The following is a 20,577-nucleotide window of genomic DNA, read 5'->3' as shown; positions in this document are numbered from 1 at the left end:
GAAGCAGACAAATAGGGTCTGGGACCCATATGAAAGTGGGGAAGCCCCGTCGAAGTGCAACAGGGTCTGGGACTCAAATCAAAACAAAGAACAAAGTATCTAAGTGTTGAACACCTACCTTAAGGCAGAGACACGCAGAACCAGTAGGCTGGAACCCAGAAACAGTCTGAGAGATCTTGAGAAGGCATAAGAGGATAAAATAAGGAAACCAGTGGAAGAGCAAATATCTTTGGAACTTAGGCACTATGAAACTAAGTCTGGCAGGTGAGTGAACCTGATTTCGGACACCATTGGTAAAGTCTACTGTCAGGTCTGGCAGGTTAGTGAACCAGGCCTGATAAAGGACTGAGAAAGTTCAACTGTGATTCACAAACCAAGAAGAGAAGTTCCCTCCAAGAGAGGGCAGAACTGTGTATCGCTTTCAAACAGTGGACTGGGGAACTGTGTATTATTTTCAGAGTTTAGTTCAAGAAAGGTTCCCTCCAGGAGAGGGGAGAACTATGTTTTGTTTATAAGTGGAAGCAAGAACTGGGGAAGATGTTTTCCCCACGAATGTGAGGAACTGTATTTTCTTTTGAGCTGAACATTCGAATAGTGAACAGTTAACTACATATTCTTTTCACAAAGAACTGTGCCTTGCAGTCTACGTCCAGAACAAGAGGGGCCTTCTACAGGGTTAATGAGACATCCCGTTTCCATGTTAGTTTGTAAGTGTAAGTGACAGAAATAGGTTTAGACACATAACCGTGGACATTTACTTAACAAACATCCTGACTGGGTCCTTAGTATTTCAGTTGAGGTAGGGCAATCCTTCATAGAAAGTAGGGTGGGACAGGCTTTTCTTTTCCTTTATTACTCTAAATAAAAGTCTATCAACCAATATGCCACTTTGGTGTCAGACCCATACTTCTAAACCCTTACAGGTGATATAATCACCCTACATCCAAACTGAAAAGCACCCCTCCCCCCGTAGCCAGTACTCCTCCTCTGGTAGCCACACAGGCTACTAAGGGCAGCACACCAGAGAAAAGTTGCAGTTGTTGCAAAATGTTAAGGAGACCCACAAAGTTAGGGAACCAGGATCCTAAAATGAATCTATGACTGAACATGTCCCATAACATTTTACCTGGTTTTCTTAACTTGTATGCTGCTGCTGAGCTTTTCAAGAACATACTCTCCTGTGTCATGGTTGATTATAAGCACACAGTCCTTCTGGTATGGCCTTTTATTTCCTTTAAAAACAGTCATGGGTGGTGTCGAACCCTGGCAAAAAAAGGAACATAATACAAGTTAACTCATTTATAACAGATACAAAGAATTGTAGAACAATGCTTATATTTTTACTTGAAATGCACTAATACAATTCTATGGGCCGAGAACACATTGCATGTAAAATAGATTTTCACAATAATTTCTTGTTATTTTGTATCTATACCTGTTACAGGATGTCAGGCATAACATAAACACAGTTTTGTTAGTGCGATTTGTCCACATTCCTCTGGAGAGGGGTTTGAAACTATGTATCATAAAGGTAAGGCATGGTTCCAATTAAAAGATAGAACAAGCTTTGCAGGGCAGTCAGGCTTCACTCAATGGAGTGGGGGAAACTGGTGGATAGGCACAGTCACTACTAAAAGATAACTGGAGATAATACACTACACGGGTAATTTGAAAACTATACACTCTTTACTATAGAATTTTGCATAAAGCAATTGTTGCAATTTTCTTTTTACTGATTTCCTCCTAGAGACTTCTATGGGACACTGATTCTTTTTGTTTAGTTTAGACAGCTGACCGACTTTTTGGAGGTAGGTAAAGCCTTCTGCTTTACTTCCCTTCTCTTCTCTTTTTGCCCATTCCAATGGGGAACTGATTAGTCTCTAAGACGAGGTCTGCCTTTGTGGATTTCTTGTATTTTTAAGGCTGCACAAATCACCTTAGATTTAAGTGCAGTTAGGATACTTTTTAGCCTTGTACATTTTTCTTTCGTTTACAAATGGAATGTGGCGAGGATGGGCTGGCGGCAGCGGATATTTTCTACCCTGTTTTGAACTTTTGACTTGTGCACTTTTGTAATTACTACGAATGACTTATATGAGTGGCTAGCACTCTAAAATGTCCATGTCACGAGACTTGTGCCTGTCCTTTGCAATTTTACAGCACTTTCTGATCCAGGATTTTTATGGGTAAAGCTCCTGCTTTCCCGGGTAACGTGGCGGTCTGTGTGTCTTGTCGGTTGTGGGGGCTGGGATAGTGTTTCCGGCTCACATTTGACCGCTGAGTGTCTATTTCTGGATAGATTGTGTAGCCAGTGGGTATCCATGGTTGGAAAGCCAATGGTGCCGATCCTCATCATTGGTGGACGTAGCCGAGCTTCCAGTTCAGATCTTAGCTAAAAGGAGGACACTTGCAGCCATTTGACAGATCATCGTTTGCCAAGACCCATACGAAGAAGTACAGCAGCTGACGGCCATTGAAGCAGACCAGCATTCCCTCCAACCAAGTCCCAGCAAAGTCATGCTTCTCTGCCTGATCTGAAGAATACCCTTGTAGGTGCATGGGCACTTGGGTCAGTGGGAACAACCAATCTCGACCCCTGCTTGAGGATCCTTGCCTTCGAAGTGTCCCTGGATTACCAAGTGGACTGAGCTCTCTCCTAGGCTACCTAGTTGCAGCCATCGCCTTTTTGATTGCATCCTTGGAACTTGGAGGATCTTCAACTTGTGCCGCAATGCACCTCCTCATGCATGCTCAGACTTCCAGTGTCCTCGGAGATAGACAATCTGGCTTCCGGCCTTTACACGGAACTGAAACTGCCCTAATTGATTTAAAATCCCAAATTGATGAGCTGAGAGACAAAGGGAAGACAGTACTTCTGCTACTCCTTGATCTCTCAGCAGCCTTTGATCTAGTGGACCATAAGGTCCTCTGCAGACACCTGGATTCTGCCACTCATTTTTCCTATGAGGTCATCAGATGAAATGAGTCATTCCTGAGCGAGAGAACCATGAGAGTATTCTCTCCATCAGCAGCCGCTGACCTTACACCCATCCTGTGTGGTGTTCCTCAAGGCTCTTGTGTCTCGCCAACTCTATATAACATCTTCACCAAACCCCTATTCGATGATTTGGATCATCTGGGTATCACCTACACCACCTATGCAGATGGTACAAAGATCCTCCTCCCACTTTCTGGGGATCATAGCAAGGATACGGAATTGGTGAATAGGGTTTATCTGATCATCCAGGCATGGATGGCCACCCATGGCCTCTGCCTGAACGATGATAAGACTGAGTTGATAATCCTGGGCTCTAATACTAACATTAAAAAGCTAGGACAAGAATTTTCCTCTTTTAATATTGATGGGAATATCATCCAAGTCTCCAATGAAGTAAAAACCCCTGGTTTCTACCTTGATTCCACTTTGTCATTTGATAAACAGGTAAAATCTTTGGCCTCCACAACGGCCTATACGTGCAAGCTGATAAGAGCCGGTAAGCCATTCCTTTCTAATGACAGTTGCATGATCCTGGCTAGAGCCTTAATACTCTCCAGAATTGACTACTGTAATGCCCTATACAGTGGTGCTAATAAAACCATCATCCGGAGGTTACACATTTTACAAAACAATGCCTTGAGAGCAGCACTTGGCATAAACAAAAGAACCCATATATCATCTATCAGACGCCAATACAAACGCCTATCTACTAATAATAAAATACAGTTAAAGATGCTATCTCTGACCCACAAAGCTCTAAACAACGCTGCCCCTAGTTACCTTACAGACAAACTCCACAGGAAAATCTCTCACAGACCATCCAGAGCTGGCAATGTTAACTGTCTGGCAATACCTAGATACAGGCTCAATACGATCGGAAGAAAAAGCTTTGCAGTGAAGGCAGCTAAAATCTGGAATCTATTGCCACAGGACCGGAGAGCTGATCAACCCTACCTATACTTCAGAAAAAGTGTAATCAAACATATCCTCTCCACTGAACCTTAGTCGCTCACTAACTGATGCTCCCCACCCCTCTGGCCATTGGTGTAATTGTTTAGATGACTATGTGTCACCTAATTTAGGGCAATACTAACGTACTACTTTTTATATCTAGTGTATATTTGCTAAATTGTACTCTTGTGTATTGTATATTTTGTATCTATGTGAAATTTATATACGTATACTGGATATTGTACAACTGTTTTATCCTGTAACCTGTAAGATTTGCATTTTTCTTATTGTAGTGCTCTGTTACTCATGGGTGAATAAACAAACAAACAAACAAAGGAAGCTGTGCTGGGCCTGCTCCATTGTTTGCCATCTTAAGATCGAATGTCGCAGCCTGATCGTGCAGACTTGTCTTCTTCTCTTCCTAGAGGTAACCTGAGATCGCCTGCTCCGCAGATGTCTCCTTCCTTTTCTCGCAAGGGCGTTCAGCTGGACAGTAGCAGGAACTGAGATTCAGGTACTGCGACCGACCGGAATAAATCCTGTGTCCAAAAGTGACCTCTGCACACATGCCCCGTAGGCCTCCCTTGACCAGACTAGGCACAGAAGAACATGTCCCCAACGGAATCCGGAACCTCGCAAGTGGTCTCTGGAGAAATCTAAGATAGCACACCTGATCCTTTCCCCCATAGGGTTAAATGGGGAAAAGCCCTGTCCCCATATCTCTTTCCCGACTTGGATCAGTGGTGGTCTAGTCAAGAATCCTCTCCTGGGCCTATCCTAGTGTAGTAGGATTGAGGGAATTACTTACTTGAACTTTCCTTTACTTTTTGAAATTCCAAATCGCAACCACGTCCAATCACATAATAAACCTAACTGAAAAGTATACCTTTTGGAACTGATGATTTTAGGGCACTAGGCCCCAATACATCTCATAGCTGGAATCATTAAGTAATAGGGAACTGTTTTAGAGTTGCTCTGAAGTGTTTCTACTGTGTTGTATGCATCTACTTATCTGTATTGCATTGGTTTTGAATCATATGTTTATCTTCTCAAAGCAATGAGGCTGAGTCTTTTGATCGTTTGAGGCTCTCTTCTTCCTTCGCAGTTTCTTAACTGGCTTTTCCCAGGGAGGATGCAAAATTCTGGTGGCAGTACTGGGTTCTGTTCCTCGAACGCCGGGGAAACTGTTGGGGCTGTGTCAAATATTGGCCTCCCTGTCAAGTGTTCTTCTGCGATTACTAGAAGCACTGAGTGCAGTGTGGCCAGCTAACAATAGCCCATCCATGATGGTGGGAGGTGCAAGCATGCTTGTTGGCCACAGACCCAGTAGTAATCCATCACAGCTGCCGTGCCCCTCTTCAGGTCCTTCTTTTACGTAATTCTAAGGATTTTCTAACAATACTTCCGCTTCCACCATTAATGCCATCATAAACGCTTATGTTATGCAAAACGGTTTAAAAACGGTTTAAAAAAAGAGAGAGAGAGAGATCATGTTATAAACATTTTATTTAATAACAGACTTGTGTTATTTTATCTATATTATATATTTTACAATATTGAGCAGTTGTTTATGATAGGAGCTGGCGGAATTGATAACTGGAACGGATGTGGGAGAGCAGGGATGTGGGGATTGTTAAAGCTGGTTGTGTGTGCCCTACATACATCTGAAAGGGTATTACGTCCTTTCATCAACAGTCAGGTCCTTCTTTTACGTAATTCTAAGGATTTTCTAACAATACTTCCGCTTCCACCATTAATGCCATCATAAACGCTTATGTTATGCAAAACGGTTTAAAAAACGGTTTAAAAAAGAGAGAGAGAGAGAAAGAGAGAGAGATCATGTTATAAACATTTTATTTAATAATAGACTTGTGTTATTTTATCTATATTATATATTTTACAATATTGAGCAGTTGTTTATGATAGGAGCTGGCGGAATTGATAACTGGAACGGATGTGGGAGAGCATGGATGTGGGGATTGCTAAAGGTGGTTGTGTGCTGTTTGTGTGTGCCCTACGTACATCTGAAAGGGTATTACGTCCTTTCATCAACAGTCAGAATTTCGATGGGTTTATTATGAGTATTTTATACCAAAAAAAACATCAAAATATATAGGGGGTGGAGGGGTTGGGTAAGTGTATATAAGGGGTGTGTGGGAGACGGGAATAGTTAATAAACAATAGGGGATGCGGGTTTAGGGGTGGAACTCACGGAAAATAATTTTCATTCGTTTTTTCATTAAAAAAATAGTCGTAAAAAACATCAAAATTATGAACATCGATGAAATGACATAGAACCACATGACAAATATATCCAATAGCGGAGCCCCTTTACTTTTACAGCAAGAGGGGTTGAGAAAATGTCCTCGTATGGGCCACGGAATCTAAGGTTGTTCACATTCGGACAAAACTACGCATGTAAATCATTTCTCCAGGCAGGAGTGGGTGGGTAGGCTGGGAGCTTGCCACTGTGTGGTATTTGTTGTGTCTTCTGTCTGGGGCAGTGCAATTTGTCATCAGATTAATTTAATGGCACGTGTTAGGGTTGTCAGATACTCTTTAAATTCCTCATCTAGGACCGCTGCTGCCTTATGGGCATCTGATGCTCTTCTGATAGGGGAGTTGGAGTGTTCATGCGCCTACCAGTTACCACCTCATGGGGTGTTCGATGGTGGTCTTTTCTAGGTTGTGTGCGCAGACTGAAACGGGCCAAGGGCAAGCAGTGCATGCAGTTCTTTTTCAATGTGGTGCAGAGTTTATATCGTTTGCTTTTGAGCAGACCGTTGATGCGCTCAACAAACCAGTTGGCTTGGGGTGGTAAATTGAACACATCTGGTGCTTAATGCCAAGTAGTGCTGTGAGCTCTTTAAAGAGTTTGTTGAAAAAACGTGTGCCGTTATCAGACCTTAACACATTGCACACACCCCATCGGGGGAAAACTTCACGGACAAGGAATTTAACAGCACATTTGGCATCCGAGTGTGCACAAGGACCTGCCTCGATCCACCATGGGAAGGGGCAATCCACAACGATGAAATGCATCAACCCGTTGCATCTTTCTCTGATGTCGGCATAATCTATGTGTAGCTCGCGGAATGGCCCAATAGGGCGGGCAAGGTGCCTCGCAAGGTCCGAATGCCATGCCTGTGCTAAAATTTTGACACATGGTGCAATGTACAATTATGGTTGTGAGGTGCTCCTGAACATTGTTGTCTGCTGAAATGTGTTGTTTCGAGCTGTGGGCGGGGTGATTAAGTTGGTCAAAAGGTATTGCTAGCAACTCATATGGCATTACTGCTTTACTAGAGCAGCCATAACAAATCTGTCAGGGATTGTGTACACCCTCTTTTGGACCACATTTCCTTTTCTTCATTTGGCGCTTTGCAGCTCAATGAGCTGTGCAACAGGCAATGCAGTATATGGTGTGTCTTGATGATTGTGTGTTGGTGTCGTCAGGAAATACTTGGAAATTACTGGGACAGGAAGATTGGCCGCCATTTTGTCCGCTGCAGAGTTTCCCAATGAAATTTCGTTCGTTATTGGTGTGAGCGGGGCATTTGAAGACCGCCACCACAGAGGTTTGTGACAATGCAGAAATCTATGTATCTAGTAGTGCTACATGTTGTACTGGTTGTACTGCCCTCCAGAAACCCTCCTCTTCCATCGTGATAACCCGGCATGCACTGTTGTAGTGACATATGCTGAGTCCGAATAGATGGTCACGTGGCACCCTTGTGATGCATGTAGTGCTTCGATGAGTGCCACAAGCTCTGCTGCTAAGGGCCGAGTAATGCATGGGTACTCTTTTCATCACTAGTGTTTCATATAAACCTCCTTTCGAGGCGCACTACTGCCGCACACGTATGCCTTTGTCTTGTCTCTTGACCAATTGTCACTGACCCGTCAACAAAAAGCACCTCCCACTCCTCCAACGGGCTATCCCTTGCTTTAGTAATGTCATCTTCCTCCCCTTCATATGTGGCACAGTAATGTCTTTCCAAATCTTTGTTTGTACAAACTTCTGTTAGAAAAGTGGCAGGGTTTACGGTTTTGCATCGCACAACATGAATGTTTGGGCGCGAGTGGTTAATCTTGTATGCGGATGCCCTCTGTGTTGTCAGGATAGACTTCTACTTTTCTAAAATGGCAAACAGTGAATGCTCCACGTACAAAGTCACTGAGCATCCCATTCCGATTGTGCCGTTTGAATGTGAGAATATTTAGAATTCCTGGGTGTATTCTGGGGTGGCGAGAACTGGGGCTGTGGATATTACTTCCTTTACATCATTGAAATTTTGTACCATTTCCGCTGTTCATTCGAGGTTGTGATTGCCTTTCTGTGCTTCTTTGAGGCCCTGCAAGAGCGGCCTTGTGTACGCTGCATAGTCTAGAATCCAGGCTCTGCAGTAATTGCAGAACCCCAGGAATGTTTGAATGTCCTTCACGGTCTCAGATCTGGGTGTGGCACGCACAGATGCTACTCTGTCTGGTATTACTCTTTTGCTGTTTGCTGATATTAAATCGGCCCAAGTACAGCATTTCCTACTGGTAATCAACCTTATACACCTTGCGGGCCAAAGGTTGTAGAAGTGTGATAGTGATTCTTCAGCAGTTGTGCTAGTTGTCGCTACACAGAAGCAAGTTGTCCACGTACTGGATGACCATGCTGGGCACTTGGATGCTACCTAGGTTAGCGTGTAGTACTCTGTTGAAGATGCTTGGGCTACCGCAGTACCCTTCGGGCAAACAAGTGTGTTTTTAGTGCTTGCCGCCATGGGTAAACACAGTGAGGTACTGCAAGTCAGGGTGCAAGGGTATTGAAAGAAGGCACACTTTAAATCTAGCACCGTGAAGTGGGTCGCTTCTTTTGGGGATACTACAGAAAATGGTGGCTGGGTTTGGAACCACAGGAAACTCTTTCTGTACCATATCATTTTAGGGGCATAACTCCTGGATCATCCTCCAATTGCTCCCCGTGGCCTTTTTGACAGGGTAGATCGCTGTATTGCACAGGGAGGTGGACGGCACTATTATCCTTTGATTGAGCAGGGCCTGTATCATGCATTTTATTCCCTCTTCTGCCTCTCTTGGTAGTGGGTACTATTTCACCCAGGGCAGCACTGCACCAGCCTTCAGTGAAATGTGAATTGGGGTCACTTCTTTTAAAAGCCCAACATCATGTGGATTGGTGGTCCACAGCTGTGCGGGAACATACTCCAGGTCTGCCTCAAGGAAGGGAGGTGGTGCCATAACGGACATCAGGGGGCCACTGTAATTTCCTGTATTGCACCATAATCTCATAGGGAATACAAATCTCTAATATTCTCTCTCCATTTCTGTCATTGTTCTAAAAGAAATCTCTGAATGTGTTACCTCCTTTAGGGGCGCAATCGGATTGATGCAAAGCACAGTACGCAATTCACACCCTTGCCTGTCTGTTCCTCGTAAAAGCACTCTTTTTGCAGATACCACCAATTCTTGTAGGTCTAGAGATAAAATTGTACCCGCCAATAATTCTGGGGAGACTACAGGGTGGACAATTAAATCTGTTGGCACCCTACAACAGCCCTTGGCGATTTGTGCCACTTCCTCGAAGAGTACTGTTATGCCGTAGATAAACATGTCTGGGTCTTGTAAGGAAGGCATGGAATCAAAGTAAGATAGACACAAGTGATCACAGATCAAGGGTGTTTATTAAACTGTAAAATGGGTGAGATAAACGCCTAAGCTAAACTTAACTAAGATGGGAGCAAACTAAGACCATCAAATAATATTAATACAGTCCTAGTGGAGTCCAGTCAAATAAAAAAGGCCTATACTAAAAAACCTATTGCCAATCCTTACGCTATGCTACAAATGAGTGTGGGATAATGTTCACAAGAAAAGAAAGAAGTGTTCACAAAATGATAAGTCAGGATGTTATGGCCGGGGTCTCCTTTCCCCATGTTTTTAGCATGGGACAAGGCAGGAATCTCGAGCACAGCACTCTCCTGGGTTTCTCTGGCACAAGCTTTACAGTTACTTTTCTCAGTAACAGGGCCTTCTGTGCCCAAGTCTCTTCTAATGCAGTCTCTTGCTACAGAGGGCCTGATACGCCAAAACAACAAACTAGAGGTTCCTTCTGGAAATATTCATGTTGAGCAAGTCCCTTTCACCCTTAGATCCCCCTCATCCGAGCTACGATCTTTCTTTCAGTCGTCAGCCTCCCTCAGTCGGGTTCAGACCAACCAGAGCGCTTGCCAATTCAAACAGACTTCCGAAGGGCCATCTCGTCTCGCTGGGTCACTCTGTTGGCCTACGGCCAGCTCAGGCCTTTTACCATCACAGTTCGCACAGCATTCCCCTCAGCCGGTGTCACACTCACCTGTGTCTCTGCGGGAGCGATGGTATCTAGACCTCTTGGTCCTGAGTGCTCTCTCCCCCAAGTTGACCCGGAAAGTGTCCCTTTCAATAGAAGAGATAAATACACTAAGATCTGGGCTAACTGGACCTTTGAACCCCCCTCCCTCTCTCCCTTGTGAAAAGACTTGTATTGCTTCCTATTTCCCAGCTCACCTTTGCAATTAGTTGCATGAACTCTCCAACTCTCAGCAGGGGCGCTATTCTCCAGGGGTAGGGAACCCCACTCCTCTTTTGGGGTTATTGTGGATGCCAAAGTTTAGTGTGCCACGCTGTTCCAACTTCACAGCGTATGCTGATGTATGGGGTGCCAGTTACTTCACTGGCAGTCGTTACCCGAAATCTGTAGGGTTGAGGAAGTTCTTGAGGTAAGTGTAATTCACATATTTGTGCAGCGTAATGGTTGGAATTTACGGGGAGAGATTATTACTGCTGTTCTTCTCTATCCCCCAGATGCTGCCTGAAGTGCTGGAAATAACAGAAACGCTCACGAATTAGAGGGTACCTTTCGGTGAGTATGCACAGCGTTGCTGATTTTTGCGAGCGCTGTCTAACGTGTCCTTTCCTTTGCAGGAGCTGGTGGATGTTCGCGCAACGAACCGGGATGGAGATATCCCGCTCGGTGAGTATGCGCAACGTTGCAGAGTCTTGAGAGCGCTGTCTAACGTGTCTCTTTCCTTTGCAGGAGCTGGTGGAAGTCCGCACGAAGAGCAGAAATCAGACCGGAGCTGCTGGAGGTTAGTTAGAAGCACCGCAACGGAGTATCTGAAGCTGGTCCAAATGAACACGGGAGCAGCGAGCACGTGGACTGGACTCGAGAAGAGGAGCGTGGTGAGCGCGTTGCTTACACAGCATACAGGAGGCAACACGAAGCGCTGGATAGTCTTGGGGCGTGGCTTATATAGCCAGCTACGCCCAAGCACTAGAGCGCACAAGTAGTTTCACACACTTCCTTACTGGCAACAGGAAGTGACTGGATAATAAGCAGGAAGTGACTGCAGAATAAACAGGAAGTAGACTATACCGAAGCTAGCTAGGGGAAAATGCCAAAACTAGGGAATACTTGTGTGTAATATACGCTGAGCCTGCCAAGCTCTTACCGACCTTGCCCCAGCTAAGCACCCAGTATTCATGACAGCCGGGCGCAAACGGAAGTTCCACAATAGTAACAAAACTTCTGCAATGTGCCCAGGATTTACGATTGTACAACGGATTTGACTTGACCCTTGTATGACCACCTTAACACCATATACCAGCCTTCCCTATGGCCTCTTGATACTTGTAGTTTCCCATAATGTTCAACACAGTCTCTTTGTTCAGGAGAGAGGTATCAGTTAGAGACCTTTGACTGAGGGCCCACGTGGCGCCGGACCACTACATCTCGGGTACCAAGGTTTGTTCACAAAGACCTTCTGTCTATTTATCTTCTCACTGTAGCCAATGCAACCTTCAGATTAACACAGTCTGGTCGACTATCAGACTCTTCTGACTCACCGGCTGTGCTGAGATTGTTGGCGGTTCCTTTGCCACGGGAGTCAAGGACGGTACCTCAATGGCAACCTCATCTCCCCGCTCTAGCTATCAGTGCGGGATGGTACCATGTACTGCTGACATCAGTCACACCACCTGCCAGCTGCGATTCCCGGTCTTATGTTCCTTTCATCTGAGGCTTCGGGGGTCTGGGTTGAAAAGGGCACGGGCAACTCCCTCCTTGACGTCCTTTCTGGTCTCCCCGCCTTTCTTCTCCATTTGAACTGCCGTCCTGGAATGGCTGCTTCCTTGTGCTTCCTTGTGCGTTCTGAGTGTGCTTGTGTGCTCCGCCTTTTATCCCTATGGGCGAGGGAAAGGGTAGTCAGGTGTGTATAGTTGTCGGTAATTGCTTGACTCTGCCTGACCCTTATGTTGGGACATGTCAGGTAAACAGCTTGGGTATTAGTCCTTTGTCGTTCATATTGTGAAAAAGTGTTCATGTCGGAAAATGGGGTGGGAGGAGTTTCTAAGTATCCTATCAGGCAGGATGGTGAAAAGGTATTATAGGCAAGGGGATACCGCGTCTCACCCTTCAGGGTCCCACTTCCCCCTCCCCGAAGACCCCCATCCAGGTGATACGCCCCCACTGATCCACCCCCAGGAACTGGAAACAATAGCGATGGCCATGTCCTGGCCACCTGGATGACAGATCTCCGGGGACTAGCAGGTGAGACACCTTTGGGTTTCTCAGTGTACAGGTATTCCCCGGACCACCACCTCACCTGCCATTGTGTGTATACCATCGCTCTCATTGCGCACATCCCTGGTGTGGCGCAAACAATGCTGTGGACAGTGAATGAGATTGTCATATTCAACTTAATAAGCAGATCTCTGCAGAGCAAGTTGACAGGAGAACTCTCAGAGAACAAGAGGGCAGCGTGCATCACCCTCCCCCTACATTTACATCCACATCTTTAGTGTATGAAACGTAGAACTATCTCTGTGGGCTGTCCTAGTCAGGGTTTGCATGTGCCCCGGGAAATGAGATGGGGTTGCCCCCTACCACGGCTGCGCCTTGAAACTGGGCAACCGTACCATTTGGCCTTTCATTAAATGGGTTTGCGCCAGCTGCTTGCTGGAAAGTGTTCTGGGGTACATACTGTTGCATTGCTTGCTGTTATTGCTGTTGCAAGGGTGGGCCTGGGATCTCCAGGGGCAAGTGTGTGTATGCCTGGTGTATTTCGTGGGGTCGATAGGTAATTCTGGGTGTCTGCCCTTGGGGGGTCCCTTGAGTTGGTGGACCATAATTCTGTTGACCATAACTGTACCCCATCCCCTGTCTGCTCCTACACTCTTTTGAAAAATGCCCCCATTTTCCACAGTTCCAACTTTGTGAAGGCCCCATTCCTCTCCGTCCTCCAAATCCTCCTCCCCCGAAACCCACCACTTTCTCGCTGCTGTCCTCCTTGCCACTGTGACCGCGGTACTGTATATTCCTGCCCACTGTCCTTGTCCTCCTTGTGGCCACGCCGCGGCTATTCTAGCGCTTGTGAAGTTCAGGGTCTACCCGGTCACTTCTGTCTTTGCAGGTGTGGATACAGACGCCGCTACCCAAACTTCAGCTAATTGGTTTTGTACTAGTTTCGCTTCCTCTGCCTGCCGTCTTTGAGTCGTTTCCTTGTCATGCTCCTTGATTCTTCTGCAATGGTGTACTACTATGCTCTGTATTTCAGGCCACTCTTTTGCTTCAACACCCAAAATTCTGTCTAGTGCCTTTTGTACCTCTTTGGGTAGGCCCTTTTTAACAATGAAGTAGAAAAAGTGTATTGACTGATCCCATGCATTACCCGTCTCCGCCCTCCATATCTCCTGAACTTTAAGAATGAATTGAGCGGGGGCGTGGCTTGGAGTCAGAGCGCGAGGCATGGCTCCTCACTAGATCCCATCCCAGACTCGACAACCTAAGGAGACACGCCAGCAGAAAGCATGCGGTTTAGCTTGAAAATGCTCACCAGGCTGGGGGAAAGTGCTGCAACCAGCTGGATGGAGCGAATAAACCCCTACTGCTGGACTGCTGAGTATTGGACCAAGCCAGCAAGTCGCGGCGCGACCTGACAGAAAAACAAGATGGTGGCCGGGGCTCGCACACTGAGAGCCCCGGTCAACTGAGATCCCAGGGGAGTTATGAAAAGCCCTTTACACTGCTACACGGCGGCGGGCACCGAATCCCTCCCCGGAATGGCTTAGCATATACATTATGGGTCCTTTCCTTCTGGCCCGTTCTAGGATTTGGAGCCTAACACTGTAGTTGTGGAAGTGAACCAGTACCGATCTGGGGCCATTAGCCGCTCCATGTGTATTTGCTCTAACTTGACCTTGTCGATGGTGTCATTTTTTTGTATAGTTTATTTTGGATCGAAGGCTTACAGGTAAATACGACATAACACTTGCAATCAGTTTTTAATTAAGTTCTGTATCTTTCTTGTGTTCGTACCCTTCAGTTCGTTGAAATTTCAATTTTTCCCCCTCTCCCCTTCCCCCTAGCCCCCCTCCACTTTCTTACACCTCCCCCCACAGCTTTAACCATTACTTTACAAAATAGAGTTCAGCAGATTTAAGATCTTTCCCTGACGCTTGAGTCCCGGAGTCTTTACGTCTAGTAGGCCTCAGATGACATGCGTGTTCCGGAGAAGGCGGGGTTTGAAGAACTGGGCTGCTCTATCTCGCACCAGTTCATGGAATGGGTTCCAGATAGACAAGAATTTTAGATATTCTCCAGTACTGAGTGCACATATCTTCTCCATAGCCATTACTACCCAAACCTTGATCCCCCACCATACTGAGGTCGGCCCTCTTCGTTATTCCAGTTTTGTGCGAGGGTCATTCTTGCCGCTGATAACAGGTGAGTGATGAGAGTGGCTGTCATTCCAGACATTGCGTATTTACCTTCTATGGGGACTCCTAAGAGAATTGTTTTCAGAGACTTCGGCAATTCAACCCCAGAAATGTCTTTTATGTGGCTTAGTATTTCCTTCCAGTAGGCCACAGCTTTGGGACATGTCCACCACATGTGGAATAGGCCTCCCTTCTCATGGCAGTTCCTCCAGCAGTTGGCGAGTATGGCTTTGTGATTTTATGAATGCGGTTTGGGGACATATACCATCTGAGGCATAGCTTGTAAGCTGATTCCTAAATCGTGGTGCATCTGGAGGTGCTGTGTGCATGTGACCATATTTGGTTCCACTCCTCCTCTGTTAGTGACTCTTGCATGTCTCTTTCCCAGTTCACTTTGTATGTGAGATTGTCAGTTGATTAATCGTTGGAGAGCAGTCTGTAGAGTCTGGTCACCCCCTTCGCAGTGTTGCCCTCCTGCAGGCACAGTTCTAGACCTAATGGCGTTCTTGTGCCCGCTCTCTTTACCGTTGCATGGGTTATCCAGCGTCTTATTTGTACGTATCTATAGCGCTCGTTTTCTCCTATGTTGAATTTCTGCTGACAGTCTGTGAAGAGTAATGGAGAGCCGTCTTTGTACATGTATCTCAGGTACAGGGTCTCAGCCCCTGACCATCCAGCCCAATACTTTTGTTGGAGACCTGGTGTGAAATCTGGGTTGTGCATCAACGGCGTGTATGGGCCCAATCCGCTCGGGATAAGTTTCTTTTTCCGGGCTTTGTCCCAGGTTTGCAGTGACCATTTCGTCATTTCCAAAAGCACACCCCTGCTCTCTCGGTTTTCTTCTCCCAGGCTCAACATGGTTATTAGGGGAGTTGATGAGGCTGATTGTTCAATTCTACACCATCCCTTGTGATTCTCTGGTTTTGCCCACCTCAACATTGGTGCTAGTTGTGCTGCTAAGATGTATCTGTCCATTTCTGGCACTCCCAGGCCGCCCAGGAGCGGGGGGCGCATTAGGATTCATGTCTGGATCCTGGGTTTCTTACCGTGGTCGATGATGTCATTTTAAAAATTAGTTTGGTAATGGCAAAGAGGTCACTACGCAAGTCCTTCTCGGCCTCCCTCTCCTTCTCTGGTATCCCAAAGAAGGGAGGTTGTTGCGCCTCTCGCGATTCTGTAGGTCATCCACCTTAAAGAGGATTTCTTCCTACCTTCTTTCAACGTCCAGGAGCCGCACATCGATGTGAGTTTCCAGTGTGTCCAAGGAGGACTGGTTGTGTGCCACTTCCACCAGCCTTTCCTCCATCTTATCTATTCTGTTGGTTATCTTATCCACTCTCCCTCCAATGTCCGTCCTCATACTTCGCATCTCCCCCAGGAGGCCCGCCACGTCCCTTTTTTGGTGGCTCCAGGGTCTTCTGCCATCTTTGCTCCCTGGCCCCACTCAGGTGTACTCCTTTCTGGGGTACGTGGGGTATACATAAAGGAGGCCAGTTTCATCCTAACGTCCATGTACCTTCATCCCATGCTTTGTCCTTGCTGTCGGATCCCAAGGGGGGGACCGTCCAATTCTGGCCAACTTTGCTGCGTTCTCCGGGCCAGGGGGCTTCTCTCTATGTCGATCCCTTGCTCCTCTGGGTGGCGCCCTCGGGCAAACTCTCCAGCGTCCTAGCGGACTATGGTCGGGGGAGGCGGGCACACACCCCTATATTATTCCAAGGGGTCCACACCTCCACCCGCAGACTCCCAGCCCAACTCTGCCTGTCCGGTGGTGCGTGTGAATGGGCACCACTTCCTGCTCCGTCACCGCCGCCGAGCCCCCCAGTGCAAACTTCTCTGCCCACTGGGGGTGACTAATGTCTGCCACTTCTCTCACCACACCAGGTTAGTCTTCCCCCTATCCAGGGGCATCGTTGTTATGCTCACCTCGTCTCTGCAGGGGCATCAGGAGCTTCGATACAGGGACGCTTGGATGTGTGCTGCACCAGTCTCCACTCCTCCCAGGCTCACTTCCCGGGGAATAAACCCTACAGCAAGGGAACAGGAATTAGAGCTTAGCAGGGCCTCTCCTGGTCTCTTCTCTCCAGCGACTCTTCCCTTCCTCCTTTTCCCCTTGACTGCTGCTCACCTGGAAGTATTAGTAGGTGAGCTCTCCGTCTTGCTCCTTTGGCAGGGGCGCAATGTCCGCGCTTGTCCTTTTGTCCGAATCCAGTTACTTCACTGGTTCGAAAATAATGGCCAGACCCAGTCCTGCTGCAGTGCTGGCGGAATGATGACTTGGTGTTGGTTTTTTGCAGTTCTTGTTGTGGTTGTTGTCATGACTTCCGCGCCTTGGCTGCGCGGCTTTCTTCCTTGTCTTGGTTCACTGTTTCCTTGTTTTTGCAGGTTGGACTGCGTTTATGATGCGGTGCCGTTGGATTGTGCTGCTGCAGCGATGCAACTGTAAGTATCTACCTTGTGCTGCGGTTAATGCTGTGCTCATAAGGATTTGCGTTGTTTTGAATGCTAGACTCGATCATTAAATGTCTCTTGCTTTTCCTTCTGCAGGCTTTTCGTTCACTCGGATGTGGCGTTAAAACTGCTCAGGTATGTATGCTAGCGCTGCTCTCACTGCGCGGTATGGCTGCGTTATGCTTACTTCTATGCTTAATGTCTCTTTCTCTTCTTCCTTCCGCAGGTTTCCATTTGCGCTGATGAAGCGTTGGAAACTGTCCAGGTATGTGTGCTCGCTAACTAAACTAAAATGAAAATGCGGCACCAGATTCCAGTTACTCACAGTGGTAAGCCTTCTGCTAGCTTTTCAAGGTTGCTGAAGACTCGGTAGTTGTTCAAGGATGATGAAGACTTTATTCAGTAAGCCGCGTATTTAGGATTCTAGGTTTAACGATGTTTCCTTCTTCCACAGGTTACAGTGGGCATCACGCTGCAACTGTAGAATGACACGAAGCAAGGCTCCAGGTGTAGGGTGTGGCTTATATGGGCAGCCACACCCAAACACCTCAAAACACTAGAGCGCATGAGCAGAAACTCTGTAACTGATTAGTCAGCTATGTTGGGGGAACAGGAAGTGGTTCATTCACCAGTCCAATCATGAGCTTGGTGCCAAAGGCGCCAAGACAGTGACCATAGCCCCTTCCTTCACTTCCTAATGGGTTCTCTTGGCCCTGCACTGCTTACAGCCTTCCTATGTGATAGCTCTGTAGTAGAAGAAAGAGACCAGCATGCCAGTGGATGTTCCGGTTGTGATGAAGCTGGCCTAGTGGTTGTGACAATCGTGCACCTCCCCGCTTTCCAGTTACCTTCCCTTAGGTGTCTCTCATGTGGCGATTAGGGTGGCCCTCCACACCCAGGCCGAGAGGAGGCAGGCACACGCCGCTGTGTATTCCCAGGGGGCCCACACCTCACCCTCCGCTCTTTCTATCTTGCACCTTCCACTCAGCAGTCCCATCCATTTCCCACCACTTAACACTTTGTCTTTTCCTATGGTCTTCTTTAGCTCGTGCTACTCCTTTTTGCCACGCTCCTTACTTCAACTACATGCTTCTGAAGCTGCCTTGAGAAGGTTCGGGGCCTTCTCCTTCCCTAGTAGGCTGCCCGACTCCCTCGGTGCCCCTCCTGGTCTATGATCAGGTGCCCCTGCACTCTTCAGGCCCTGGCACACCCTCCCACCCCTTCTTGGCCACAGAGAGCATCACACTATCCATGGAGGAATCCCTCACAATACTCATCCCCAAAACAGACAAGGTCACAGAGGACTTTGCATCCTATCGGCCCATAACACTAATGAAAAACGATGCAAAGATCTTCTCCAGGATCCTGGCAACTAGGCTCGCTAGGGTCCTCCCAGACCCAATTCATCCGTACCAAACGGGATTCAGCAAGGGCCGCACTATCCATGATAACATCAGACCTACCCTAAACCTGGTCTAAAGTGCCTCAAGAATGAAAATAGAAATGGCCGCGAGTCACTCGACGCTCACAAGGCATTTGACCTATTTGACTGGCGTTATATATAGAAGACACTAACCCGCTTTGGGTTTGGCCCGAAGTTTATTAAAGGGGTCATGACAAACTATCAGCATCCCTCCAACTCACGAAGAATCAACGGGATATGATCCCCTAAGCTCCATATCTCTTAAGGCACTCGCCTGGGCTGCCTCCTATATCCCCTAATATTCACTCTCTCTATAGAATTTGGGATAACGCACAAATACAGGGACTACAGCTGGGTGGAAACCAGTACAAGGTCTCCATATACGCTGATGACGTTCTCTACTCCCTAACACAGATTGAGCGTTTGCTCGAAGCACTTTGGCAGGAGGTCTCAGCATTTGGGGAGGTCTCGGGCTTCATGGTTAATTGCGGGAAGTCGAGGGCCTTGAGAATAAACCTTACCCAGGAGCGCAGAGAAGCGCTAACAAACATTAGCCCCGTCCCATGGGCCAAATTATGAATTGCCTACCAGGGTGTCCACATTCCAAACAGAACTGAGAGAGTATACCGGGCCAACTTTCCCCAGCTGCTGCGAAACCTACTAAAGGACCTGGAGCGTTGGCACAACAAGAGGTATCATGGCTGGGGAGAATTGCAGCACTGAAAATCAACTTGGTCCCGTGGCTGTTCTACCAGTGCCTAGTGCTACCGGTAACCATACACCCAGGAGTGCCATGAATCGGCGATTCCGACCTTTCTGGACAGTCTGGTAATTGACTATTACAACTCGGACCGTCCTAAACATGGCCGACGCCGTGGAACTGCACGGTCTAGTCAGGAACATGTCACCTTGGTTTTACAACGGTTACGAGAACACCACCTGCTGGCCAAACCTGAGAAGTGTATCTTCCATATGTCCACGGTTAGGTACTTAGGATTCGTTCTGAGCCCTCAAGGGGTAGCTATGGACCCAACCAAGGTCGAAGCCATCCTTTCCTGGCCCGCACCAGCTTCGGTTAAACAAGTACAGTCACTCCTAGGACTTAGGAAATTCATCCCTCCGTTTTCATCCATAGTGTAACCCATTGTCAGTCTGCTGAAGAAAGTCACGCCCTTTTGCTGATCAGCAACTCAAGAAGCCACCTTTCAGAAACTTAAACATCACTTCACTCGTGGACACATCCTGGCTCAACCAGACACCACCAAACCATTCCTTGTAGAGACAGACGCTTCTGATTACGCAATTGGAGCAGTACTCAAACAGGAAGCAGAAGATGTACATGAACACCCCATTTGTCACGGACCTTACATCCTAGTGAGACACATTACTCGGTCCTGGAAAAGGAACTGCTTGCCATTAGACAAGCCTTCACAGATTGGTGCCACCTCCTTTTGGGTGCCAAACATCCCGTGCTTGTGCGGACTGATCATCGAAACCTCCAGGTTTTACAGTCCATGGAATGTAGAAACAGCCGCTAAGCATGTTGGGCCTTTTTCTTCACCCAATACCAGTTCCGCATCCAACATGTTCCCGGCCCATCCAACGTGATCGCTGATGCTCTCTCCAGGTGACCAGATTACATGCCAGAAGAAGCGCGCACCTTTCCCAAGATGTTTCCGGACATGGTGTTCATAGCCCAGGCCAACTCGCTTTTGGATATCATACGCTCAGAGACACTGACATTTGGAAGGACTACACAAAGGATAACCACTGGGCTCTATCTGCCAAGGACGGATATCTCTTCAAGGACAAGAATCTGGTCATCCCTACTCAGAACACTCGAACTAAGATAATTAACCTTTGTCATGACACATTTCATTCCCGGCATCGTGGAATCAAGGCCACATATGAAACAATTCAGAGGAACTTTTGGTGGCCTAGAATGATCTCAGACAAACGTGCATATATAAACGCCTGTGCAGTTTGCAAC

The 20,577-nt window shown here is 47.1% G+C and overlaps 1 protein-coding gene across 1 annotated transcript in view; it reads right to left on the bottom strand.

Moving 5' to 3' along the window:
* Window positions 1-20,577, bottom strand: part of EAF1 (ELL associated factor 1) — a 234,333-nt gene that overhangs the window by 185,775 nt on the left and 27,981 nt on the right. Inside the window, exon 3 of the mRNA XM_069648753.1 lies at window positions 1,127-1,263. Coding sequence (XP_069504854.1) covers window positions 1,127-1,263 — 137 coding nt within the window. The remainder of the gene's footprint in view (window positions 1-1,126; window positions 1,264-20,577) is intronic.

The sequence above is a fragment of the Ambystoma mexicanum genome, chromosome 2q (assembly GCF_040938575.1).
Source record: "Ambystoma mexicanum isolate Mex_15411 chromosome 2q, UKY_AmexF1_1, whole genome shotgun sequence".
In the NCBI taxonomy this organism is placed as follows: domain Eukaryota; kingdom Metazoa; phylum Chordata; class Amphibia; order Caudata; family Ambystomatidae; genus Ambystoma; species Ambystoma mexicanum.
Note: the sequence above shows the minus strand (reverse complement) of the source record. Positions and strands in the feature narration are given on the sequence as shown.